The sequence below is a fragment of the Grampus griseus genome, assembly GCF_964374135.1.
Source record: "Grampus griseus genome assembly, chromosome: 7".
NCBI classification, from domain to species: domain Eukaryota; kingdom Metazoa; phylum Chordata; class Mammalia; order Artiodactyla; family Delphinidae; genus Grampus; species Grampus griseus.
In genome coordinates, this window is record NC_139001.1 from 8,447,900 (window position 1) to 8,475,847 (window position 27,948).

Below are 27,948 nucleotides of genomic sequence, written 5' to 3' on the forward strand. Positions count from 1 at the left end.
GTGGAGGCCCTTCCAACCCCTGCCTGGTGGTCTGCAGGCCTCTGCTTGCACACTCCAGTTGTAAGAGCTCATGTGCCCATCTGTGGCCACACCTGGCGTCGCGTCGACCTGGCTGTAGGAAGCACACCAGGATGATGGCAGTCACGTTTTAAGAGGAGAGAAGGCAAAAGGAAAACACACACTTTATTTATTTCTGTACTGTTTGAATTTTCTTTCTTTTTTCTATCTTTTGGCCTTGCTGTGCGGCATGCGGGATCTTAGTTCCCTGACCAGGGATCGAACCCGTGCCCCCTGCAGTGGAAGAGCGGTGTCTTAATCACCGGACCGCCAGGGAAGTCCCTGAATTTTCTATGTACATGCCTTCTTTTTCTTCTTTTTTGTCAACAGATGTGTCATGACACATCTTTATCTCAAAAAAGACACATGAACAATGGGGGACCTTCCTTACCATCTTGCCACTGACTGTGGCCTCCAGAGAATCCACCAGCTCTGCCGTGACTCCGATGAGATTGTGGTAGTCCGCCTGGATCTTATTGTACCGTTTCAAGTACGTCATTGACCTACGCTCAGCTTCTACCAGCTGCTGGTGGAGTTGCTGCAACACTTCTAGGAAGACAATATATATTTATATTAAAACAAAACAAAAAAGCAACAATTTAAAAGACCCCTACAAAATAAAAAATAATTATATTCTTGTCAAGGGAGTACCATGCCTACTGTCAGAATATCTTACCATAACAATGAACTTGACGCTCCGTATTTGTGTTTCACACTTCTTCTGTCTCATGCCACTTTTAATTACAAAGTGCTTTGTAATCACTGATGTTTTCATTTCTTATCCCCGGTAGTTCAACTGAGTCATCACTTGCTTTCCTAACAAAATCTATTTCCTTGGCCGAACCCCATGCAACTTCTTTTAGTTCCTCTCTCTATGTACAAGAAACAAACTCAATGTTTCTTTCTAGAATCAGCTCACAAAATGGTTGAACCAAAACTGAGTTTTTCTCTGTTTGTGCCCCGTGAGGTTGTCTGGGGGATAACTCATAACCGCAAGAGAGTTCTTCATTTTAAGTGAAGGTTAGGGCTGCTTGACAGGTGCTGAGAAAACTCAAATCCAGGATTAGGTAAGATTCCAGGTGTTCATTCTGCCAGTTCGATGAAGCATAAGTCTTAGAGCGGCAGCCTTGGAAGGTTCTAGGGTTGTCTCCTTGGAATCCCCCCCACCCTGGCCCCGTACCCCATGGCAGCGCTTGACGGCCACGCCACCCTGGGCACAGTTGGACTATACAAATCTTCTTCGGTGTCAGTACTCCTTGGCCCTATCCTACTTTTTCCCTTTCCTGGAAGGCTATGTTTCGGATGGGAGGACGTGTTGCTGCCCCGAAACCCACGTTAACTCAATATTGTCCCGATCCAGGCACTGCATAATACTTAAAGCCTTCATTTTAGAACACATTTCATGTATACAGAGAGAGTCTTTACAATTATAAAGACCAAATATAGCCATTATTTTATAATAACTTTAATGGAGTATAATCTATAAAAATATTGAATCACTTATGTTGTATACCTGAAACTAATATAATATTGTAAATCAACTCTAATTCAGTTAAAGACCTGGGTTCAAATCTCTACCCTACCAATTTCTTGCTGGGTAACCTGGGGCAAGACACTTAATGTCTCTGCTTCTCATTTCTTAACCTATAAAATGGGGAAGATGATAATGATCTTGAAGGGTTATTGTGAGGATTAAAGAACACATGTACTCAAAGTGCCCAGCACACGGCTGGCCCACAGCAGCTGCCATACACTCCAGCTATTATTATTATTGCCTTTCATGGAAAGGGGTCAAAGATTTTTGAAATATATTTCTATGCAAGTAGATAACTTGAAAAAGCGGCAGAAAGGTTACGTCCTAAAGCAGTGGTAATGCAAATTTTGAAATATATCAGAATCACCCGAAAATAAAGATGATCAAGCTTTACCTTCAGAGACTCTGCTTTTGCGGATATTGGGTAGGGGCTAAGTATCTATGCTGTCAACAAACTCCCGGCTCTGACACAGGCCACAAGTTTGAGAAACACTGTCCTAAATTATGTTTTCCTCCTAATTTGTGTCCTAAACAGCTATGAGGATCACCCAGGTTCAAACTGTATTTCAAAAACTTTTATGTGTCACAATTGTTGATGTGCAGAAGTAAAATATTTTAACTACTAAAACCCAAAATATCACATAATGAATTATTAGTATTTAACGCCCATCAAATCTCAGTATTGAAAGATAACTTTAAAAAGTCATCTGACACAAATTTACATCCAGTACTGGAACCTCTGGAGAACATTCCTAGAAATCATTTATCAATCTTCTCCTAATATAATATTGGGAAGGAGTCACTACCTTCCTCCTACACTAAGTATCATTTAAGCTTTTTCATACATCCAAAACTCAAAATTACATAAACAAGAACTTCCAAGGATGAAAATTTTAGATTATTCATAGTCTCATTTTATGGGAATAAATATTAAAGAGTATCTGTGACATTTTTCTCAACGTGTACCAAGTGGCGGACGAATGAAATACCAAAACCCACTAGCTGGGTCAAATGACTTCCCAAATTGTCAGTGTTAATGTCATCAAAGCAGTCCCTCTCCAAAGGGGACTGTAGCGAAAAACTCTTCCCCGCATAAACTCATTTTACAATTAACTAAATGTTAGGGGCTATTTGTGGAACTTTTGCCTTGGGAACCCAGAATTGGAATTTATGACAGTTTCAAAGTATGGTAACCCGAGGCAAAAGAGCCTTCACTGCCAGCAGCCTATAGGAAAGAGAGAAGTAGGCAACTGGGCTGAAACGTTCATAACCCTTTCAAATACACCATTTAGCAAAAAGAGCCTGCTATCCAGAGATATCACCTTGCAGACACCTTAACTGGCTACACACAGGACCTGACCATTACTGTAAGCTATTTGGGTTACAGCTCAAAATATCAACTTTATTTTTGAGCATTAAACAGAACTTTGACTCTTTTTTTCCCTGTCAAATTGTGACGGGGAAGAGCTAAATCAGACTCCATGTTCCGATCTGTTTCTTAGACTTTAACCTTTGCTTTTCGTTGCTTTTGTTATTATAAACATACCTAATGGCCTGCCTCAGGGAACCCTGCCCACCTGTGGATGGCTGCAAGAAAGAAGAAACTAACACATCCCCTCACCAAGTCTGGTCATTCCAGAAGATGCTTTCCAAGACTGACGGCCCTTTTACTTTACTTCCTCACCACCTCTCCCTCTCTGATTCCGTAAAAGAAACTGGCATCCAGACCCAGATAAGATGGTTTTCCACAGACACCTGTCTGCCGGCTTTCCGAATAAAGTCGTATTCCTTGCCTCAAGACCTTGTCTCCGATGCATTGGCCCGTCATGCGGCGAGCAAAGCGAGCTTGGACTCAGTAACGAAAAGTTTCATGAGACAAGGACAACTAAGCTAAGATGCCTTGCCATGCAAGATCTCAACTTTTAATGGAGATGTCTTGGTCCATGTTATCTGAATGAAACTGTCGTGATCATGCCAGCGAAATTTATTGAGACTCTTTATATTTCAAAGCCACTGACATAATTTGTGCAGAAGTCCAAAGAACTGCATCCCAAGCTTTAAACAAAAGATATATACAACCAAAAGAATGCCAGTTAAGGTCACAAAGAGTGACCTTATATTTCCTATAATTTCCTGTATTATATAATTTCCTATATTTCCTATAATTCGAGCATGAAATGAATCAATAACAAAAGTGATCCTACAGTAAAGCAGTCAAGCTTTCCCTTGTTGACATTTCTACTTCATTTAGATGCATTGTTGTGTTTTTTTTTTTAAGAGTAGATGAGGGGCTTCCGTGGTGGAGCAGTGGTTAAGAATCCACCTGCCAATGCAGGAGACACGGGTTCGAGCCCTGGTCCGGGAAGATCCCACATGCCGCGGAGCAGCTAAGCCCGTGCGCCCCAACTACTGAGCCTACACTCTAGAGCCTGCGAGCTACAACTGCTGAAGCCCGTGCGCCTAGAGCCCGTGCTCCGCAACAAGAGAAACCACCGCAGTGAGAAGCCCGCGCACCGCAATGAAGAGTAGCCCCCGCTCGCCGCAACTAGAGAGAGCCCACGCACAGCAACGAAGACCTAACGCAGCCAAAAATAAATAAATTAATTTAAAAAAGAGAAAAAAGAAGAATTAAGGCAGTTCTCTGGGACCCAAAGGACGCAGGTTGGGTGGTGGTTTTAAAATATGACTGCAGGGTCTTTGACAGTTCCTTCCCATCAAGAGGTGGAATGTAAGTCTCCTTCCTTTGAATGTGGGCTGGCTTTAGGAATTTGCTTCTAATGAATAGAACACACCAGAAACAACACTGAGTTACTTCAGAGACTGGGTTAGAAAAGGTGACACAGCTTCCATCCAGCCCCCTCTGGGGACATTCACCCTGGGTGGGAACCCGGCCAACAGGCCCTGAGGAAGCGTCCACGTGGGCATTCTAGTCCAGGGCCTCTGCTGAGAGCCCAGCCGAGAGCCAGCATCAGCCACCAGACCTGTGCACGCGGAAGCCTTGGAGACGGCTCTACCCAGCTCCGTCTACACCCGGGAGACACCCCGAGGGAGAACTGACTGAGCCCACAACTCCCAGACCACGCAAGATGATAGCAATAAGAATAAATGGACATGGTTGTTTTATGCCACTGAGTCTGAGACAGCTTGCTGGGCAGCAAGAGGAAGAGAAGTAGTGAGGCAAAGGAGCATTTCTGGGGGTTGCAGGTCGAGCCCCGAGCGCCTGTCCCAACTGAGGAGCTCCAGCTGTGCTGAACGGGAGACAACCGGCCTGGACCCGCCCTGGCCAAGGCCCGGAGCCGCACTAACCCAGTAGGGAGCAGGCCTGGGCAGCCGCAGAGAGAGACCCCAGGTACGCGTCCTCCGCATAACCATGCTGGGGGCAACGCCACCTCCGGGAGCTCGAGGCTGCAGCCTGTGACCCTCGGAGCGGTCCCCATTGCTCCTCTGTGTTCAGGCCCGGACCGAGGGCATGAGTCCTGCCGCTCCTCCACGCAGGTCCCTCTGAGTTTCGGGAGGGGAGGGCCAGCTGCAGAACCAGCGGCGCAATTAGAACCGCTGAGCTGGAGGCCCACGAGGCCACCGAGGGCGAGAAGAAACACCCAAGCGCTTCCCACCTGAAGCTACTGAAGCACGCGTGGGGTCAGATCTGCAGCCCTGCTCATCGTTCAGTCGCCTGGCACACCAAGGGCTAAATAATCTACTAATGCTTCTTTTCTTTAGAAACCTTTAACTCTCTAAAAGGAAACAGAAAAACAACGGCAGGAAGCTTTGCAATCCTCTCTAACATGACTGCTGTGAAAAGGGCAGATGTGTTATTTCACGTAGTAAAACTCCACCTGCTGGGAATTGAGGATTATGCCCTCGATACTTACCAAAGGCACGAAGCACATCATATAACCCTTTGCAACAGAAGAATTTAAGCAGTTTTCATAATGTTGTATCAAAGACAAAACTCCGGCAAAGAATCCCAACTGTGGCCACCAATTTCATGTTAACTAAAATTTTTCTCACCTTTCTGCAAAATGAACAGGTCTGGTAAAAATTACTAATCTTGGAAAACCATCATTTTATGCTAAAAGTGTAAGACTGGAATTCCTACTTTGAATGCAAAAAATGGAAATGCTTTGTAAGAACGAGAACTCCATATTGCTGCGGAGATAAGACCCTGTTAAAGTAGTTTAAGGTAAAAGTGAGACACTGAAGTAACTCTTTCCCTACCCATGCTGCACTGTGTCTTCTAACTGTGCTGCTGCACGTGGGTCCCTCTGGCACTTGCTTGGATTCTCCTTGTTTCTCCGCGTCTTAGTTATCTGACATGCAAGACAAAGCTAACAATACCAGCCACCCTGAAAAGTGGGTCTCAAGGAACGCAGATTAAAAAGGACTACAAAGCGTTTCATAAATATTTAGATTTTTAAAGCCCTCGTTTGCCAAGTCCGCGGAATTCTCTCCATTTCATTACTTAAAACTCGAGTTGGCAAAGTTGTGATTTAAAATTTTTCATCTAGATGATTTACCTTTGTTGCTTTGTCCATTCTCCTTCTGGGATGAAAGAAGTTCAGGAAAACAGGCATTCAGGAGGCAGAACTCAGGGTATCTCACATTGTGTTGGCCAGTCTGAGAAAGGGCCCCAGCGTGGTAAAGAAGAAATCTCAGGACAGGGAAGGGCGCCTCTTAATGCTGCTATAAATAACTAAGACAGTTACCGACTTCTCGATTTTTGGTGACTCGTGACTCACAGATAAATCCTCCTCTATGCACCTCAAGAACCACTCTGTGAGTCCAACAGCCCCTAACTGGCCTCCTTCCCCCTTCAAAAGCCTTCCCCACAGCTACCAAAATGTTTGACTAAAAGTGCAAATCTGAATTCATACCCTTTAACGCTGTAACTTCAGTGCTAAAACGTTAGCCTAAGGAAATTGAGAATGGGATGAAGAGAGCATGGCGCGGTAACTACAACCACAGACTCTGGCACCAGACTGCCTCCTGGGTTTAAATCTCAGCTTCCACACATCTGGCTGCATGTCTGATGGCAAGGTATTTACCTGTTTTATTTGGGTTTTCTTAATTTAAAAAATATATATATTTATTTATTTATTTTTGGCTGCGCTGGGTCTTCGTTGCTGCGCGCGGGCTTTCTCTAGTTGCGGCGAGCGGGGGCTACTTGGTTGCGGTGCGCGGGCTTCTCATTGCAGTGGCTTCTCTTGTTGCGGAGCTCGGGCTCTAGGTGTGCGGGCTTCAGTAGCTGTGGCACGTGGGCTTCAATAGTTGTGGCTCGCGGGCTCTAGAGCACAGGCTCAGTAGTTGTGGCACACGGGATTAGCTGCTCCGCGGCATGTGGGATCTTCCCGGACCAGGGCTCGAACCTGTGTCACCTGCATTGGCAGACGGATTCTTAACCACTGCGCCATGAGGGAAGTCCCTGGGTTTTCCTAATTTTTCTGGTAACAGCTTTATTGAGATGTAATTCACATATTATATACTTCACCCATTCAAAGTGTACATTTCAATGGTTTTCAGTACAGTCACTGAGTTGTGCAACCATCACTACAATCGGCTGTGGAACATTTTCATCCTCCAAAAAGGAAACCCTGTGCCCGTCAGCAGTCACCACCCTCCCCAGCCCTAGGCAACCACTGTCTACTCTCTGTAGATTTGCCCCCTCTGGCCCCTTCATACAAATGGAATCATACAATATGCAGCCTTCTGGGTCTGGCTTCTTTCATTTGGCATCATGCTTTCAAGATTCATCCATGTTGTAGCACAGATCAGTAATTCACTCACTTTTACTGCCACGTAATATTCCGTTATATGGACAGACCACGTTTGGTTTATCCGTTCATCAGTCGATGGACATCTGGGTTGTTGGCACTTCTCAGCTATTTCAAACAATGCTGCTGTGAACGTTCACGTACAAGTTGCTGTGTAGACATATGTTTTCATTTCTCTTGAGTATACAGCTAGGGGTGGAACTGCTGGGACATAGGTAATTTCTATGTTTAAACTTTGAGAAGACAACCTAGTTTTGAAGAATATTTAATGATATGAGGAAATTCTCTCTTCATTTGATAAAAAATATTTAAAAATACACACACATATAGCTGCATATCCTCATTTATTGTAAACATTACATACTTTGGGGTGCATGTATGTACACAAATGCATTTCTGTGCTTTCCAAATTTTCTATAAGGAATATGATCAATTTTATAATCAGGAATAAAAAGAGTGTTTTTTTGTTTGTTTGTTTAGAAATGTAAACATAACCATGCTATTCTTCTTCTTAAAATGGTTCAAAGACTCCTCATTACTTACGGGACCTCATAGGAACCTTCGTGCCCTGGGCCTGCCTAATCTCTGACTCTCTCTCTCAACTCTTCTGCTCCAGGAATACTGAACGCTTCATAGTTTCCCAAACATACAGGCTCAGTGCTTTTGCACGAGCTGTTCCCTCCACCTGGAACTCCTGTCCCTCATTCTGTCTGCCTCACAGACTCCCATTTTACTGTTCAAAACTCCAACTTGCCTGAGACAACTATATCTTGGCCTTTTTTTTGTGTCCCTAATTCCTAGCACAATATTCAACCTAATATATGCGTTGAACTGAACTCCAAATATTTCCACATAACAAGGAAAAGAAAGGAATAATGTCTATAGTTACCTGCTAGACTTCAGTGTATTTGCTTCAAAGCATGTTGAACAGGATAAAAGGTAACAACTATTTGCAAACTATAATACTAACAGCTAACAGTCAGTAACACAAGCGCTTCCATGTGTTGGGCTGTTTTAAGCAAGTTTTTCATGTATTAACTCAATCATGTTATTCCAATGAAATGGGTGCTATTATTAATATAACTAATATGATTTACTACGTAAAAAATTTCTTTTAGAATCTTTACATAATTCCCATTACCTTTTTAAGGAGAAACGCTTTTTAAAAGTGTATTAAAGTAATCATAAACCAAGGTGGAAAAGTCCTCATTTCACTGAAAACTGTCCTTTTATACGGAACTCTAAGAGGGAAAAGAATTGGGTATGCAAACATAATGGTATGTGGGCAGAGGGTAGTATTGGAACAAAACCTTAAAGGATATGAAAGCAGACAGGAGAGCTGTACTCAGCCCGATGGTGGGCGGTCTCAAGGCGAGGCTGAGGACTTGAGTACAGGCCACAGGGAGCCACTGGAGGCTTAGGAAGCTGAAGCAGGAGAGACATGCCATGAAATCCCAGGGATTTCAATTCAAAGAGTTCAATTAGGAAAAGAGAGTCCAGTGCTTTGGAGTTAGAACGGAAGCAGAAGGTATTATGCAGCACAGCGGCCTAAATGTTTTATTAAAATAAACAAAACAAACACCAACCTTACAATTCAAAATGCTATATTCTTGTTATGAAATAACTTTTGATACATTCTTGTTCAGAATAAAAGGAGATGAACGTCTTTAGAGACCCATGAGCTTTGGGAAATCAGCCTCCCACGGGCCGGGCGATCCGTGACATTCTTCCCCGGACAAGCTCCATTTACACCTGCTGCCTGGTCCTCTGTCCGGGCAGTGTTCCCTTTTTACTCTCAAAAGTGTCCCTATTTAAATTGGATTGTGGTGATGGCTGCACAACTCTATCCATTTGCTAAAAATCATTAAATAATGCACTTACCATGGGTAAATTTCATAGTGTGTAAATTATACCTCAGTAAAGTTGTTTTTTATTTATTTATTTTTAACATATTTATTTATTTATTTGGCTGTGCCGGGTCTTAGTTGTGGCACTTGGGATTTTTAGTTGCGGCATGTGGGATCTAGTTCCCTGACCAGGGATCGAACCCGGGCCCCCTATATTGGGAGCACAGAGTCTTAACCACTGGACCACCAAGGAAGTCCCAACAAAGTTGTTTTATAAAAGTCCTAATTTGAGGCTTCCCTGGTGGCGCAGTGGTTGAGAGTCCGCCTACCGATGCAGGACACATGGGTTCGTGCCCCGGTCCGGTTAGATCCCACATGCCGCCGAGCGTCTGGGCCCGTGAGCCATGGCCGCTGAGCCTGCGCGTCCAGATCCTGTGCTCCACAACGGGAAAAAGTCCTAATTTGAGTGACAAGTTATATATGACTTGTCCATACGCCACGGCCTCAAGGCCTTAAAAGTGACTAGCTGATCTTCTGCGAAGGACAATTCTTCCAAAGAGTTATTTTTCAAGAAGACAGACATTTTTTTTTTTCCTACTCAGACAGCTTCTCATCACACGACATGAAAATAGGACCCTCGCCGCGTCTCAGAGACCCAACGCCATAGAAGTCAATCCTTTACAGCAGTGGTCCCCAACCGTTTTGGCAGCAGGGACGGTTTCGTGGAAGACAATTTTTCCACGGATGGTGAGGGCGATGGCGTGGGTGGTGATGCGAGCGATGGGGAGCGGCGATGAAGCTTCCCTCACTCGCCCGCCGCTCACCTCCTGCTGTGCAGCCCGGTTCCTAACAGGCCGCGGACTGGTTGGCACGCGCCCCCATTAACGCTTAATTCGCTCTTAAGTATGAAAGCAGCACGACCACAACTATCCCTATTTGAGGACATCTAGGCCAGTGAGCTGCTCTAACACCATAGGTGGCCTCCATATGCTTCAAAAGGATACATATAATGTTAAAAGCTTCGGCGTGTTACTGGCTTTAAAAATGAAACCCAGAAACCTTTCCAACTTCAACTTTAATTCTGGAGTCCAAGGATCCTGAAGGAAAGGAAAAAAAAAAAAAAACAAGGAAAAAAAAGAAAAGCACTAGGTCATTAAATGCCAACAAACATTGTCAGGTTGTGGCCTTTAGGGTTAAATAACTCCACCACAGTTACTGAAATCAGAAGCAAGATGTCTTGCCAGTGGTGTGATGCTGTAAAAAACAGGTTTTAGGACACTTCACCAATTCACTTATAGAAGATTCGAGAGCCCACAGCAGGAGGAAAGAAGAGAGTACTTTCATATACAGAGAAAAAATAACCCTGTACATGATTTGAATTTTTCATGTGATTTAAACACAAGCCTGATAAGTAACCTTATTATGTTGAATACCCAAAATAATGCAGTATGGTTTAGGCATACGTGGCACTGGCAGGAATACACAATTATCGCTACGCTACTGAGAGTCTCCAGAAGAAGGAGACTCATTTCCATAAACCTCATCCAGACGAGAAAAGCAGAAAGAAGCTGTTATCTGCCTCAAATACTCCATCATGTCCAGCATCATGACGTACATCTAGTTTGATCTGCTCCTTAAAAATAAATTATTTATCTCAAATAATGCTCATTGAGAAGGAAAAAATAATGACTCACGAAGTAAAAGAACAAGTGTCACAAGCAACGATCTTTCTCAGGACAATTTTTCTGAGTCTTCAGACAAAAATATCGACCACCTAAACCAAGAAGTTCCACTAGAAAGAAGCTCTGTCACTAAAAGCTCAGGTCCACTTACCTCTGAGATCCTGCCCCATCTCCCCCAGATCTGCCCATCCTTCCCCATTTCTCCGCCCAGCTCTAATCCTCATCCACGCCTCCCACCCCACCCCATCAGTCCATCCAGTGCGTTGTCTGACCCTCTGAAAAAACACTGCCAGAAAAGCAGAAAAGTCTGGTATTTTAAAAAGATTTTGTAATTCCCCGACACAGCATGATGACTTCATTTCTCATGTGTGTGTTGTGGGTTGAATTGTGCCCCCTAAAAAGACATGTTGAAGCCCTAATCTCCTCATAATGTGAGGCCAGGGGAACGGGGACATTGCAGATGGAATTAGCTATTAGTGTAAGCTCTTAATCCAATATGACTGCTGTCCTTATAAGAAGAAGGGAATTTAGACACAGACACAGAGAGAAGATGGCCACGTAAAGACAGAGCAGAGATCTGGAATTATTCAACCACAAGCCAATAGACACCTGAGGCTACTGGAAGCTGGAAAAGGCAAAGAAGCATCTTCCCCTACAAGCTTCGGAGAGAGCACGCCCCTGCCGATACCCTGATTTCAGACTTCTGGCCTCCTAAACTGTGGGACAATAAATTTCTGTTCTAAACCACCCGGTCTGTGGTCCTTTGTTATAGCAGCTGCAGGAAACTAACAGCGTGCTCCAGCTCAAGGCTCTCTGTGCTCAACCATATAGAAAAGAATCTCAGGAAAGGACTGCTAGATTGGCCAACATAAACGAAGACGTCTTAAAAAACAAAACAAAATAAAATATTTGGGTATCCCTAGACACACTGCAGTGAAATTATACAATCTTAAAGGCCAGAGAAAAAAGACAGACCACGTACAAAGGAACAGCAATTAGACTGACGGCCAACTTCAAAATTGCAACAGTGGGAGCCAGGAGATGAAATAAAAATACCTTCAATGTCCCAAAAGAAAGTAACTGTCGGTTCCAATACAGATGTTAAAAAGAAAAAAAAAAAAAGAAAACAACTGTCAGGACTTCCTGGCAGTCCAGTGGTTAAGACTCCGCACTCCCACTGCAAGGGGCAAATAGTCTGATGGTAATATAGTACACAATCAGGTAACCAAATATATACCAAGTAAGTGAGAATTTTAACACAAATCAAAATATTCATAGCCAGTGATTGTGTAAAGCAGCCTAGTTTTTTTTCAGGCTACTAATTTTCATCGTAATTGAATAAGTTATTGTTTCAATACCGCAGAAGTATACACAGAATGATTTAAGAGGTTAGTATGTTTTAAAATATTTTGCCAGTTCTGGGCTAACAAGTCTTGGTGCAACAACAAAAAAGCACACTTTATAGCACAAGAAAAGTTGGTTAAAGCAAATTACCTGTACATTCTTTTCAAATACAACAAAACATAAGCAAATTTTAGCCTTTTTACAGCATCATTCAGAAAGCACCAATGTATACAAGGTGAGACTGCCATGCTGCCCAGGATCTGGGACAAGGTTTGGAGGTGGTCACTTACCTGGAAAAGCTCTTTAAATGAGGGGTGGACCATGGGATTGGGAACAAAAGGCAGGGCATAGAAAGGGAGAAACTCCGTGGTCTGGCTCAGCGCTGCCCCTTTGGTCTCCAGGTAGGTTTTGAAATAAGAAATCCTTTCATCCAGTTCCTCTTTGTCCTGCGAGGAAGGGAGGATGCTCGTTTGAGATCTCCTGCTTGACGCCAGCTCACGTGTTCACCTGTCCTCTCTCCGAGGTTCCTTCAGTTCCAGCCACGTCGCTGGCATCCTCCCTGTCTGGCCCAGCCTGCGTGCCGTCACCAGTCATCCTAACATCACCCCTATTTCGCCCCTTCGTGAAACTGTCAGGAATATCAGAGAACTAGATATATGATACACACAGTTCAAATGCTGCCTTTTCAATCTATCATTACCATTTTCTCATATCCTTAAAATTCTTCATAAACATCATTCTTAATGGCAGGACAAAACATCATCTCGTGGGTCTATCATAATTTATTTAGCCAATTCCCCCATTATTAGATATGCACATTGTTTTCATAGCTCAGATATCAGAAATAACTATTTGTCTGCATTGCTGTGATTTCCTTACGAGAGGTTTTTAAGGGTGAACAGTTACTGTTTTTAACATGGAACGCTTCACGAATGTGCATGTCATCCTTGCGCAGGGCCATGCTAATCTTCTCTGCATCGTTCCAATTTTTTTTTTTTTAGTATATGTGCTGCCGAAGAGAGCACTTAAAGGTGAATAGTTTTTTGAAACGGAAGTTTTCCGTATCATCATTCCTTTCCTTTATTAGGCTAACTAAGAAGTGATCCTGCCTGCTTCGCTGCTTCCAGGTGTAATCCCAGGCAAGTCGGGTCCCCCGCCAGGGTTTCCATTTTCTCCTGGGCCTCAACGAGAAGGTCCACCCTGGCCTCGCCTGTTACGTCCCTCACAGCCTCATACACAGGCCAATTTTTCTCATCAGTGCATCTCACTTCACCTACACCGTGAAGCCCACTGGACTTAAAAAATTTATTGATCTTTTTATCTTACAGAAAAATGGAAAAATTAGAAAATAAAAATAAATACAAAGAAAATGAGAAGTCTCCCACAACGTCACCCACAGGAGTCCTATCTTAAGGAACAGCCTTCCAAGAATGGCTACCACAATGTGCTGTAAAGCTGCTCCTCGACCACTGAGCCTTCCTGTGGCCCCCTGACATTTAATAAGTTAACACAGGTCCCGGGGGCAGTAGCCAAGGCATGGAGAAGCCACGAAACAAATGTGCGTGGTCCGATGTCAGCCTGGCCTGCTCCCCTTCTGTCATTCTCTCCGTGCCCCAAGGTTCACCTGCAGAGAAGTTTGCAGCTGCTCCCCTCTCCCCTTCATAGCTCCAGTCCCACACCTGCAGGAAAAGACTGCAGAAGCTAAATTCGACTTATCACTCAAATGAACTTTCACAGACGGGCATACCATTTTTCCACTGTTTAAGCTTAAATTTATCTCCTAATATATGGTCGAAAATGTGGTCTAAACACGTATTTTCTTAGACATACATGTCGAGGTATTCAGGAAAATGATGTAGCTTTCATAACAGAAGTGATTAACTTTCCATGCAAATTAGAAAATAAACTGCTGGGAATGAGACAGAAAATCATTCATCAGGATGTAAGACGCCTACTCCTTAGAAGCAATATGATAAAATGGCCACAAAACTAAATTAATCCTCATTTGCAAAACATAACACATTCTCCTTTAACACACCATTTGGACCAACCCACGCCATAAGGTGAACCTACAGGTCTCCCTGTGGAGTGTTTCAGAAGATAGATGGCAAAATGGATGTGTAGGTAGAATTCCAACTTCTGGGCGAGGGAGTCGCCAGCCCGGATGGAACTGGGAATGTGCCCCTCCCACAAATCGAAGAACACCTTCTGGTCTCCACTGTCAAACGCAGCAAGGAGGTCCTTCTGTGGAGAAGACATCAGAGTGAAGCCTGGTCATAGGGGTGCCCCTTCTCTCCACACCCCGAATCCTCACACCCTCCCACTACCTTGGATACCGGTATACTCCATCGTTTCAGTGTGAGCAAAATTAAGTCTCCTTTTCAGAGGTAAGGGATAGGAAAATAGAGACCCAGAGGGCTTCAAACTGCCTAGGCTACAGACCGACCTGGATTTCCACTGCTCTGCAACGTCAAATCTGACCATTCTAAAGAACAGACACAACATTTAAGGTCTCTGAGATGGAAGGAATCAGGCATAGGCCAAAGATTGAGCCCAGAGACTCACAGGCAAGTGAATACATTGAGGTCGCCCTTTGGACTTGCTGACCCACTGCACGCAACTGATGAGAACAGGCCAGACCCAGAGCCCAGCCAGACCTCAGTGGAACAACCTCATACCTATGGCAAGTTGCTGACACCACAACTGCCAAGTCCCTGAGCGCCTGGGAGCTCAGCCACACGGAACAGTCGGTCCCAGGCCTGGGAGGTGGGTGCTGTCACGTGCCTGCTGTTGCTAGAAGCATGTCTGGCAGAGAGGGCAGTGTGGGAAGCAACCACAGAGCCCAACACATGCAGGTAGTGACTGCCCGGGCCCTCCCGTTCCAGGAACAAGGAAGCCTGGGCTGGAGATGGAGGAGGGCGCACAGGCCTGGCACCAACCCGACTTCGGAGCTGTGCCAGTCTGACTATGTGGGGCAGAGACAGCTTCCCAACTCGCCATGCAGTAGCTGAAACAGAGAATTCTGGAGAAAGGTGGTGGCAGTTCCCATGTCACCTGTCTCACAGAAAAATGACAACTGATACATCACAAATAGCTGCTGCGTAATTCTGCAGATTTAGGTATAAGGCGGAATCACAAGAACTTCCTGTGACTCATATTGTTTTCCTTTTTGTATCAAATGCCCAAGATCCTCAGACCTACATTTTGTGCTCAACTGCAAAAGCTTTTCTTGGAGTGCATTTTCTATAGAATCACCAGTTCCCCAACCCATCACCACCACTATTTACCACCATTATTTGGTCATTGTTCTTTTATACTTTTTTTAATGGTTTTACATTTTTTCTGTAAAACTGTCTTTTTTTTTAAGGTTACACATTCTATTTGTTTATAATCAAACTTTTTAACATTATAAAATAGAAATGTACAGAGAACAATGTTACATTGTTTGGTCATCCTTAAGCCAAAGACATTCACTGATAAGGAATCTTCCACTGTGAATCTTACAAAAATGTTCTCTATGTCACGTGACCGAGAACAACTGTCTCTGAATATTACCTTAGTCTGGAAGGGATTGGCATACATTTGAAAGAAACTCAGAATGTTTCAAAATAAGCCCTAGAGTGAAATTCTACCTCTTCAAAACTGGCCTTTCTGTCTCTCAGCCCTGGAAACAGCGAAGGACAGCTGGTCAGCAACTGCAGGCAGGGCGGGTAGCAAAGTAAAGCAGAGGCAGCTAAGCACCGCCACCTCTGGAAGAACCTGGGGGAACCTGGCCAGAGGCTCCCCTTTTCTCGTCACTAACTGATGCAAAGGTGGAGGGGAGCCTCCCAAGGGTGTGCTGCTGGGGCCCGGCCCCGCCCCAGGCTCACCTCGGCTGAGCTCTGAGCGAACCCCGCGAGCCACTCTGCGGAGGACTGTCCTGCGAGAGGTCCAGGGACTGTGTGAATGAGGTGACCGCAGACTCTCATGGGTATTTTAAAGCCTGGAGTCAAGGTACTTTCTTAACATGGTTGGCAAAGGAGGTCTATGTGCCCAATGGCCCATCTACACTTTATTCTAAACTCTACCTTTGTAGACCTGGGACTACAAACCTTTGCCGTGCCACTATACTCCTAGTTTATGAATCATATTCTGTACCTGGAAATGGTCCCTGCGTTGAAAGTAATATCTACACATAAAGCAATCCAGTGTTACAACTCATAGGGTCACAAAATATTAACTTCTCAAATATAAACCATGATCACAGCCAGCATTATGAAGATCAGAAAATTTACACACCACCAATAATCACCTATAAACACACACACACACACACACACACACACACTCACACATTCTTACAGAACTGTGCTTAGGGAAACTCTCCCTTTGCTGAGTGCCAACTTCACAAATGTCCCTAAGTCACTGCTCCAGGTATTTTTGTTTGGGAAATCTGTAATGGCAGGGCACAGCTGTTTATTGAATGAGCAGAAAAGACAGGCTTCTCACAATCAGAAAGTTTCAAGGTCTTTCAAGTTAAGTACAGCCTCTGTTTCCATGTCTAGTAATGACTAGATTCTTGTTTCACGTTCTGAAAAGTTTGCTCCAGGGTTGGGAGGTATCATCAGGCTGCCCGGTGCATCACTGACAGAAGAGCCTGTGTCTGAAGTGGTGGTAGCTCAGAATCCAGGTGCGTGGGGACTGGAGGGGCACTGGGTTGGGGGCCATTGCGATGGTGCCCCCGCTCAATGGTACCCCGTGCCAGGCCAATGGGGAGTTGGGCTGTGGCCTGACCTCCAGCTACTCAGTGGGACTCTCAAACAGTCTCATATTTTTCTTAGAAGTATGTACATTGAAACAAATAAAATTATTAAAATAATAAAATCATGCAAAGCTGAAATACGCTGCCTCAGGAAACGGTATGTTCTCTTGTCACTGGATGTATTCACGGTGAATCAATCACTTACCTAGGATGTTACGAATGGGATGGAGCATCAAATAATGGTTGAAATGAGGACTTTTAAGATCCTGTCTAACCCTGAGAGTTGAGGACCATGTAATATGTGCCCTTTGCAGCCCACTGCCACAGGCTCACCGCTACCCAGGCCTTGCTTTGAAAGGATGCTGCCTTGCATATGGCTCTCGCTCCCTGTCCCCTCCGACCTCCCCAACTTAGAAGGCAAGCACCATGAGGGCAGAGATTTTGTTTTGTTTTGTTCGTTGCTGTGTCTCCAGTACCTGGAATTCATAACCTAAAACTCCTCAGAATGGGGACCACATTAGTCTTAGTTTCTAAGCATTGCACGGTTTCTTCTTGCCAAGAAATGTATGTAAAAGATCTTATGTTGCCACCCATTTCCTAGGATACAGAGATTTGAAAATGACATGACTCATTTATCCATAAACATCTGCACAGTCTAAGAGTCACTGTGCCCAGGTCCCCAGAAATACTCCAACATTCTCTAGTGGCAGCATTTCTTACAAATTTGGAGCACCTTGATTATCTACAGAAATCAAAAAAAGTAAAATGTTACCTGGATTATCGATGATTTGGAGTCCCTTAAAGAGCCACATGCTGATTTAGATAACGGTTTTCCTTTTATTTTGCATTCTTTTGAAAATGTTTTCAAGGTGTCTTCAAATTCGGCAAAATCTAAATACTATTTTAAAAAGAGCATAAATGTATACATATTTCTCTGTTTTAACATCAACAAAGTAACCATCTTTGATGTAATTGTACCAGCTCAATATTATCACAAAATTTATAATGGGGTTAATGAACTGTCATCTTTGGGAGAAGTAATTTGGGATCCAGCTTAGAATTTACTTACTGATACACACACTAAAAAACTAGAAAGACAGTATCATAGAAAACATTTATTTACAGAAAATAAATTTGTTTTTAGAAGGAAAATGTGAGCTGCATTATAATTTATTTTTTAATTTTGGCCCCGTCGCATGGCTTGCGGGATCTCAGTTCCCCAACCAGGGATCGAACCCATGCCCTCGGCAGTGAAAGTGCAGAGTCTTAACCACTGGGCCACCAGGGAATTCCCTTATTATAATTATTAATAGAAAATAAGATGATATGTGCAGCAGCCTGAAAAAGGCAAAAGTGATCAAAGGACCTGATGGCTTTGGGTCTAGTAGGTCTCTGGGAATTTGTTACTTGAAACAGAGGGATTAGAGGTAATGCTTGCCCCTAAGAACAAAAGGTAAGTCATTAAAAGATGGGCAAAGTCATCAGCCACCTTCAAGCACTAATGATCCCCACCCCACCCCGTCTTGAAACGCCCCTCTGCCTTGTGTTAGCGACATGCATTACTTCTACTGCTGCTCTCCACACTTCTCAGTTTGTGTCAGTCGTAACTTTCTGTTTCCACCTCCTCTAACTGTGGCTATTTCTCCAGGCCCTATCCACAATCCTCTGCTGTGACAGCTTTGAAAATTTATTCATGATCACAGCAAATTCCAAAGCTGCATTCCCAGGGTGGATGCCGTATCCTTGCTCCACGGCCATGTCTCTCAACGCCTACTGGACAGTTCAACCACAAGGTAAAACAGTAGCAACCACTTCTTCAGCACCAACTCCACGCCAGCCCCTACTACAGGCAGCAGAGAATACCAAAAAGCATAAGGTGTGGGTCTTATCCTTCAAAAGCTTTCAGCGTAGGACACCTAAATGTCCATTAATAGGCAACAAGTTAAATAGATGATGATGCAGCCACTCAGTGAACTAGTCTACGGCATTCAGAAGTATGAGGCAGATCACGGGAAGAGGTTCATACTGTACTACTGTTGACAGGTGAAAGGCAAGCTGCAGAACGATGTGTGTGGTATCATCACATTTTGTAAAACAAACTATAGTCGCGCGAATACATTTTGAATACTCATAGAAAAAAGTCTGGAAAGGTGATATACTAAGCCATTAACAGTGGTCACTGCAGGAGGGAAATTCACTGTTTATACTTCTATACTGTTTGAATCTGTTACCATGAGCATGGGCTGCCTTTATAACTTTCTTTAAAGGAATTCTAAAAAGCAGCTTTACAATTTCAGTTTAGTTATGAAAACAAAATATAAATACATGGAAAATTATGAAAAGGAAAACAGATAACTGTAATGTAATGATAGAAACATTACAAGGCATTACAGAATTTCCTGCATTGTAAAATACAAGTTTTACAAGTTTTCAAGATCTTTTCCTGTGACCTGTGTTTTGTAAAACATACCTCTTTCACTAGTCCAAGTAATTCTGATTCATGAGCCAGAATGTCCCCCATATTGAACCGTTACTGTTAATTCTCACAGCAGAAGTCTCTACAAGGCAAAAACATAAGACAAAGGCTATCATTCCAACTATCTGTAAAATAACAAAAAGATAGCTGTAGTGGGCAGAATAATGGCCCCCATGTCCTAATCCCCAGAACCTGTGAAAATATTAGGTTGCATAGAAGGGGTGGATTAAGGCTACAGATGGAATTAAGGTTGCTGATCAGCTGACCTTAAAATAGGGAGAGTAGCCTGGATTATCTGGGGGACCCAACATAACCACAGGGGTCCTCATCAGGGAAAGAGGGAAGCAGGAAGGTTAGCGTCAGAGTGACGCAGTGGGAGAAAGACTCAACCCGCCGTTGCTGGCCTTGAAGATGGAGGAAGGGCCGGGAGCCAAGGAATGCGGGCGGCTTCTAGAACCTGCGAAAGGTAGTCAACTGACTCTCCTCTGGAGCATCCAGAGAGGAACAAGCCCTGCCAACACCTTGAGTTTAGTCCTGTGAGACCCATTTCAGCCTTCTGACCTCCAGAACTGTAAGACGATAAATCTGTGTTGTTTTAAGCCACTAAATTTATGGTAATTTATTACAGTAGCACTAGGAAATACAGTGGCTAAAGTCAAAAGTAATTCTCTCTTCTATGACAACTACTTAAAATGAACGTGATCAAGGACTGGAGGGTGGTATAAATGAGACAGTCAAGGATTGCTGGTGAGAGGCAGGAAGATTATTTTCCTTATTTAGAGTTTTCTAAAGTGCTATCACGTGGTATGTGTAATTCAAACAGTCAAGAGCATAAAGTGTACTTGGAACAAAATAGAGTGTAATGATAAAGTCAATTCGTTTACTTTAAGAAAGGATACGCACTAGAATTAGTCTCATGGAAAAAACACAGAGTCACTAATCCCTCGCTCTGCTTCCAAGTAAAAAACATTAAACCCAGAAATAGAGTCACAGATGTAGAAAACAAACTTATGGTTACCAGGAGGGAAAGTGGGGGGACGGATAAACTGGAAGATTGGGATTGATATATACACAATACTATATGTAAAATATATAACTAATAAGGATCTACTGAATAGCACAGGGAACTCTACTCAATACTCTGTAATGACTTATATGGGAAAAGAATCTTAAAAAAGAGTGGATACATGCATATGTATAACTGATTCACTTTGCTGTATGAAACTGAAACTAACACACTGTAAATCAACTATACTCCAATAAAAAAATACAAAATAAAAAGTTTCTAAAAAATGCAAAAAAAAAATTAAACAGTCACAAAAAGATATCAGGTACTACTTAAAAGAAATCTTTTTTTTTTTTTTTTTTTTTGCGGTACGTAGGCCTCTCACTGTTGCTGCCTCTCCCGTTGCGGAGCACAGGCTCCGGACGCGCAGGCTCAGTGGCCATGGCACGCGGGATCCTCCCGGACCAGGGCACGAACTCGTGTCCCCTGCATCGGCAGGCGGACTCTCAACAACTGCGCCACCAGGGAAGCCCCAAAAGAAACCTTTAATGTCACCCGAAGTCCACAGTCATTCGGCCTTACACTACCGGAAGAGGAGGTGGTGTGCATTTACACAACTGTTAACACAAGGTTCATACACCAGAGAATTTATTAGGTCAGTTTTTTAAAAATTAAGTGCAAGAATGTCCAACATCTTTTATATTTTCAAAACACTTAAATAAATAAAACGTCATGAACTTTTTAAAAGTAATTCTTTCTTCTCTTCCTGCCACCCCTCCCCAAGGTGTACCCAAAGCAGCCATTCCCTGGACCCCACTCCCAGTCTCCTCCCCGCGGCTGGTTGCCCATAACCTCAGAGGAATTACAAAGCCTGGGCTCTAATGCTAACTCTGCCATTCACTGGCACCTGATCTGGGGCACATCACTGGAACCTGTTTCTATCTGTAAAATAAAATGGAGAATTTATCAGATCTCTTCTAGTTCTAAGAATGCATGATTTGGGACTTCCCTGGGGGTCCAGTGGTTAAGACTCCACGCTCCCAATGCAGGGGGCCCAGGTTCGATCCCTGGTCAGGGAACTAGATCCCATGTGCATGCTGCAACTAAGAGACTAAGAGTTCACGTGCCACAACTAAGGAGCCCTTGAGCCGCAACTAAGAGCCAGTACAACCAAATAAATAAATAAATATTAAAAAAAAAAAAAAGAATGCGTGATTCTGTAACCTTACATTTTTCTGCCCATAACAGTGCATTCAGTTTGAAATATTTGAACACAAGTCCGGAAGACGAAATTTAGAAATCTCCCCCTTTTCATTCTCTCTGTCTCCCCATCGCTGTCTCGTGCCTTTGTCTCTCCCAAGGTCCCTCCACACCACCTCCCATCACCTCCCTCTCCACCTCACTCCAATGTCTAAGCTACAACCCTCCCGTGGTTCCACCTCTAGATGAAGGCCAGGCTCCTTCGGCCCAACTCTCATCTCAAAGTCTACACCACTTGGCCTCTAACACTCTTCCTTTTGCTCCATAGGCTTGAGCCACGTGGGCCACCGTGCGGTTCCAGTGCACACCCGCTGGACCCGCCCTGCACATGCCTGCCCTCCCTGAGGGCTCTGCTTTCACTGCCCCCTCTGCCTCGTGGGCCCTCCTCCAGGCATCCACATCCCACTCAAGTCTCTGCTTCAAAGTCACCCCCTCAGAGCCTTGCCCTGACCACCCTCTCTAAGGAGCCAGCCCTCGGTCACTTCCTACCCTTTCTGCTGCTTTACGTTTCTCAGCAGCACTAAGCACCCCCTGACAGGAACATCCTTCCATTAACATATCTGCTCACTGTCGCTCCCACCCCGGGGTACAGATTCCACGAGGAAGACACGCGTTCACTTGGCATCCCCAGTGACTGGACCAGTGCCTGGCACACTGTGGGTGCTCAAAATTACTTATTGAGCGAATGGAAAGAATTTCAGATATGAAGAAAATACGGCAAGGAAGGAGACAGAGCACGGAGGAGAGGAGTCTGGGGACATTTTAGAAAGGGTGGTCGGGGGACTTCCCTGGTGGTTCAGTGGTAAAGAATCTGCCTAACAATGCAGGGGAGGTGGGTTCGATCCCTGGTCAGGGACGATCCCACATGCCGCAGAGCAACTAAGCCCTGCGCCACAACTGCCGAGCCTGCGCTCTAGAGCCAGCGAGCCACAACTACTGAGCCTGTGTGCCACAACTACTGAAGTCCACGCGCTGCAACTACTGAAGATCGTGTGCCTAGAGCCCGTGCTCTGCAACAAGAGAAGGCACCGCAATGAGAAGCCCACGCACCGCAACGAGGAGTAGCCCCTGCTAACCGCAACTTGAGAAAGCCCGCGTGCAGCAACGAAGCCCCAGTGCAGCCAAAATATAAAAAGAAAAAAAAAGAAAGGGTGGTCAGAGGAGGCCTCCCTGGGAACAGGAGTGGTGAGCAGAGATGTGAGAGAGCAGGCACTTCCCAGACCTGCGCAGACGGATTTGCAAGTGCTAAGGCTGCAGGTGCTGGGGCAGGGGTGCCGCTAGGGCAGAAGAGCAGGCAGGCTGTGGAGGCAATGAGGTGCCAGGGCCCAGTCCAGTAGGACTCGTGTAGGGGACTGGCCAGGCCGTTAGCCGGGCACAACGGGAGGCCGGGAGGGGGCTGACCCAACCTGGCTCACGTCTTGTAAGGAGCGCCATGTCTGCCGGGCCAAGAAGAGACTGCAGGGCCCCATGAGAGGAAACGAGTGATAAAGGGAGTTCGGACGAGCGGTAGGAACCGTGTGAAGTGTTCTGGTTCCAGGTGTAAAGGCAGAGGTGGCCGGCTGCTGCTGGGCTGGATGTAGCATGTGCGGTGACAAGGTGAAGGGCGACACCTGGGGCCTGCACAGTTGGGTGAAGAGTAAGCCACTCGCTAATCTGGGGAAATTGGGGAGGGACGGTCTGAGAGCTAAATCAAGAGTTCTGTTCCGGCCCTAAATCTGAGATGCAGAGCAGACATTCAAGTGGGGGCGCTGAGAAGGCTGATGGAGTGAAGGCAGCAGCGGGAGCCGGGGAGGAGCGTCCAGAAGTCGGCCGCGCAAAGATGGCGGTTCGGCAGATGAGCGCGGTGACTGATGTGACCCCCGCCCCGGGCAGAAAGTGCAGCTGGAGAGGAGGACAGGCCCAGGCTGAGCCCTGGGGCCCTCGGTACTGCGGGGTCAGCGAGACGGCAGACTAAGCAAGAACAGAGACTTGCTGGGAGACACGACCAGGACACTGTGCCACTCTGGAAGCCCAGTGAAGGTGCTTCCCACGTCAGCTGCGCCTGCGCCTGGTCAAGGGCGATGAGGACAGGAGAACTAATCCCTGGATTTGGCAAAATGGAGTCTGGCTGTGACCTTGATAAGAGCAGTGAGGACATGTGCCTGACTGGAAAGGGTTAAAGAGAGAAAGGGAAGTAAGGAAGGAGAGACAAAAAGGACAGGAGAGATGGCAAGGCGGCTGGAAAGAGATGGGAGGTTTTTTTTTAAGAAGGAAGATGTTGTAAGCAGCGTGTTTGTATGTTGATAGGAGTGACCCAGTTAGAGAAGGAAAAGTGGATGAGGCGGGAGAGAGAGGAGATGGTTAAGGAAGCAATGTCCTTGATGCGGCCAGTGTCCAATGAGGGCCGGGCCTCACACAGGCATGGGGACAGGACATCTCCTGACACAGAGGGATGGCAGAGGATATGGGTAGTGACCAAAGAAATGGGCAGATTTAGTGATGAGAAGCAAAACAAGAAACAAGGTCATCAGCTGAGAGCAAGAAGCAAGTTGGTAGTTTGAAGAGAAGGGAAGGTGGGAACCAAATCAACTATGGAAACACGGCAGGATTTCCAGTATTGAGAGTCTGCTTAAGATACATAGACTCGAGGGACTTCCTTGGTGGTCCAGTAGTTAAGAATCTACCTTCCAATGCAGGGACATGGGTTTGATCCCTGGTCGGGGAACTAAGATCCCACATGCTGTGGGGCAGGGGTCCCCAACCCCCAGGACTCAGACCAGTACCAGTCCGTGTCCTGTTAGGAATCGGGCTGCACAGCAACAGGTGAGCGGCAGGCGAGTGAGCGAAGCTTCATCTGCTGTTTCCCACCGCTCCCCATCGCGTGCATTACCGCCTGAACCATCCCCCACCCCATCCATGGAAAAATTGTCTTCCACGGACATGGTCCCTGGTGCCAAAAAGGTTGGGGACCTGCCATGGGACAACTAAGCCCGCGCTCTGCAACTACTGAGCCTGCGCACTCTGGAGCCCGCACGCCACAACTAGAGAGTACATGCGCCGCAACTACTGAGCCCGCGCACTCTGGAGCCCGCACGCCACAACTAGAGAGTGCATGTGCCGCAACTACTGAGCCCGCTCACTCTGGAGCCCGCACGCCACAACTAGAGAGCACGTGTGCCGCAACTACTGAGCCCGCATGCTCTGGAGCCTGCATGCCACAGCGAAGGACCCCCCTCACCCATGCCGCAACAAAGATCCTGTGTGCCGCAACTAAGACCCGACACAGCCAAATAGATAGATAAATAATATTAAAAAAAAAATACATGGACTTGAATCCCAAACAGAACCAGTCTGCACCATTTTGCACTTTTCTCCAGCCACTTGCAGCTGTCTGAGTTAGGTTAACAGGGTGCGGCTTTTGCAGGACAGGGGAAAGAGAAAACGAGCATAACAGCGATGGAGCATTGGAGTTAAGCTACGTTAAAGATCGGGGGAGGGAAGGTGCATAAGGGGGTTGAAAGGCAGTGAAAAAGTAATGGGGTCAGAGGCACATCAAAGTGAGCTTGAAAGACAGAAGGTGGTGCTCAGAGAGCAGGATGAATAGTTCAAATCAAGATTTTGAAGGTGGTGCAGTAATAAAAAGCTCATGACCGCAGAAGTGGGCAAATGAGGAGGATGGAGGAAAAAGATGCCTATAAGTAAGGAGGACGAAGAAACTTGTGCAGCCAGGATTCTGAAACCCCTCAAAATGAAGCAGAGGAGGTGGAGACGTAGACAGTGAGCCAGGCGCTGCAGTCTTCAAGGGAAACAACGGTGGTAAAGCCCACGGCATGGACTTCAAAGGTGGGGGGGTAGGGGGTGATTGGGAAGTAGCAATGAGGAGCAAGCAGGACCCCCTGCCTGCCAGTTACACAAGGTGTGAGGAGAAAGACACCTCTGTGTCTGTCTGAGGACCACCCACCTCTCCAGCCTTCCTCTGGACCAACCACCAACACCTGTCCCTGTTCCTGTCCCGGCTCCATTCTTACTTCCCCATGTGAGGCCCCAGTAACACTGAACTCCAGGCCATTCCTCCTTACAAAATGCTCTTTCATGATTCTAAGCCTTTGGATGTACTCTTCTTCACCTCGTGGGCAAACTTGACACATCTTACTGAGTCAAGGGCTTGACCTCCTTTACGAAGTCTTCCAGGAACCCCTCTCCTTCCTTCCCCATCAAGGCAATTCTCTCTCCTCTGGGGTACCTCTATATCCTACATTTACTTCTACTGTTATACTTATTACCCTATTTAAAAAGGCAGGCAGCTGTATTTAAATTTTGTATCTCTAGAACCTAGCAGAGTGCCTGGTAGGCACCCAAGACATGTGATAAATAAATGAAGCCCAAGCAGACGGAAAAGCATCTTGAAGGCCCTGGAACAAGAAAACTTTGTTGTTTTAAGAACTCAAGCTCCTTCCTACCTCAGGGCCTTTGCACATATTGTTCTCTCTGCCAGCAACACTCTTCCCCTTTCTTTTTTCACCTGGCTAAGCCCTGTGCTTATACACATCACTTCGTCAGAGAAGTTCTTCATGACCATCTTTTGAATAAGATTCTGCTATGATCATCCGTCAGTGAATGTGAGCCATCATTGGGTATTCTATTACTCTGACATTCTTAAAAATTACAGAATTTTCTGTACACTTTCATATCATAATAAGTCCACTTATTGAGGGCTTATTGTATGCCACGCAAAACGCTTCTCATTTAATTTTCACAATAAACCTGAATGATGAATACGATGTATATATTCCTTTTACAGATGAGGCAGCTGAGGCTCAGGGACGGTAAGGTGCTCCCAATAACTCAACTAGTAAGTAACAAAGTGGGAATTTAAATCCAGACTGATATTAACCACTACACAGTATTACCCCGAAGTTTGGACCACCTCAATCAGAATCACCTGGGATGCTTGTGAAATGAAAATTCCTAGCATCACTCTGAACTTACTGAACACAATGCCCAGAAATTGTTTTACACAATCTCTCCCGATGACTTTTATGCACGTTCAGGTTTGAGAACCACGGCTTTACTTTATGCAAAAACTAGAGAAAACTTCAATCACTCTTGAGGACTGCAGTGGCAGCTTCTGATTTCTATATAATAGGGATTTAGGGCCTACGAGCTGGTTGAATAAGGGGAAGACTATGGGATTTGTCTGGAAGACGAATTTGAATAGGAAGCATCCTGGTTTTGCTTAGATTGGATGAAGTCTGGACTCAACCTGGGTGCCTGGGGAGAGCGGTTAGCTGATGGGAGATAACGGAAGGGATGGATCTAAAAGCCCCAGGCCACCCTCTCGTGCCGCCACTCCCCAGCTGGACGACATGGAGCCCCTTTCAAGCTTGGCTCACTGAAGCAAAGATCAGGGACTACTTGTGGGAAGCAGCTGGACCTGTCCTCGGGATATCCAGGCAGCCGCCTCAGGCCCACAAAGTCCAGGACAGCAGTCGAAAAGTGGGGTCATCCGGCAGCGGCTGCTGAGTTGGCGCGTCGGGGTTTTCCTCTGGGGAGAGGGCTCAGCAGAGCCTCGGCCCTCTGGCCCATCACCACTCCTCCCCGCCCGGGGACGGCGGGCTCGGGGGTGGCCCGGCCGCGTCTGGGGACGAGCTTACCTGCTGCTCTGACGCGGGCACATGCGCCTACCCTGCCCGGTCGCCCCTCGTCCAGCCGTCGCCCCGGCAACCGCCGCCGCCTGCCTGGCACCACGTGGAGCAGCGCAGCCAATCACCGGACGCGACCTACGCGGAGCATCCTGGGACAAACGGCGGAGCCTAGCGGGCTAAGTCTCGGGGCTTCCGGGCGGCGGAAGTGAAGTCGCGGCTCGCAGTTCAGAGTCCGCTGCGGGTTACAAGATGCTGGGCGGCGTCACCCGCCCTCCTCTCCACAACTTCTCATTGGTTCTTTTCCACAAATATTGCGCCTGGGGCTTCCCTGGTGGCGCAGTGCTTGAGAGTCCGCCTGCCGATGCAGGGGACACGGGTTCGTGCCCCGGTCCGGGAAGATCCCCCATGCCGCGGAGTGGCTGGGCCCCTGAGCCATGGCCGCTGAGCCTGCGCGTCCGGAGCCTGTGCCCCGCAACGGGAGAGGCCACAACAGTGAGAGGCCCGCGTACCGCAAAAGAAAAAATAAAAATTGCGCCTGGCGTTGTGCCTGGCTCTAGGGATGAGCCCGACCAGGCTGGAAACAAAACCATCAAGAGATTACAGTGT

The 27,948-nt window shown here is 45.9% G+C and overlaps 1 protein-coding gene across 2 annotated transcripts in view; it reads right to left on the minus strand.

Annotated features, from left to right (window-relative positions):
• ARMC9 (armadillo repeat containing 9) overlaps positions 1 to 27,460 on the minus strand; it is a gene marked incomplete at its 3' end in the record, with an annotated part of 134,375 nt that extends 106,915 nt beyond the window's left edge. For both annotated transcript variants that reach the window (XM_082658849.1, XM_082658848.1), the window contains exons 1-8: positions 27,352 to 27,460; positions 19,447 to 19,534; positions 17,749 to 17,874; positions 14,309 to 14,479; positions 12,526 to 12,681; positions 10,214 to 10,306; positions 6,109 to 6,133; positions 449 to 606 (exon numbers count right to left, since the gene is read on the minus strand). In XM_082658849.1, coding sequence (XP_082514975.1) covers positions 449 to 606; positions 6,109 to 6,133; positions 10,214 to 10,306; positions 12,526 to 12,681; positions 14,309 to 14,479; positions 17,749 to 17,874; positions 19,447 to 19,497 — 780 coding nt within the window. In that variant the 5' untranslated portion in view covers positions 19,498 to 19,534; positions 27,352 to 27,460. The remainder of the gene's footprint in view (positions 1 to 448; positions 607 to 6,108; positions 6,134 to 10,213; positions 10,307 to 12,525; positions 12,682 to 14,308; positions 14,480 to 17,748; positions 17,875 to 19,446; positions 19,535 to 27,351) is intronic.
• Between the last annotated feature and the right edge of the window lie 488 nt (positions 27,461 to 27,948).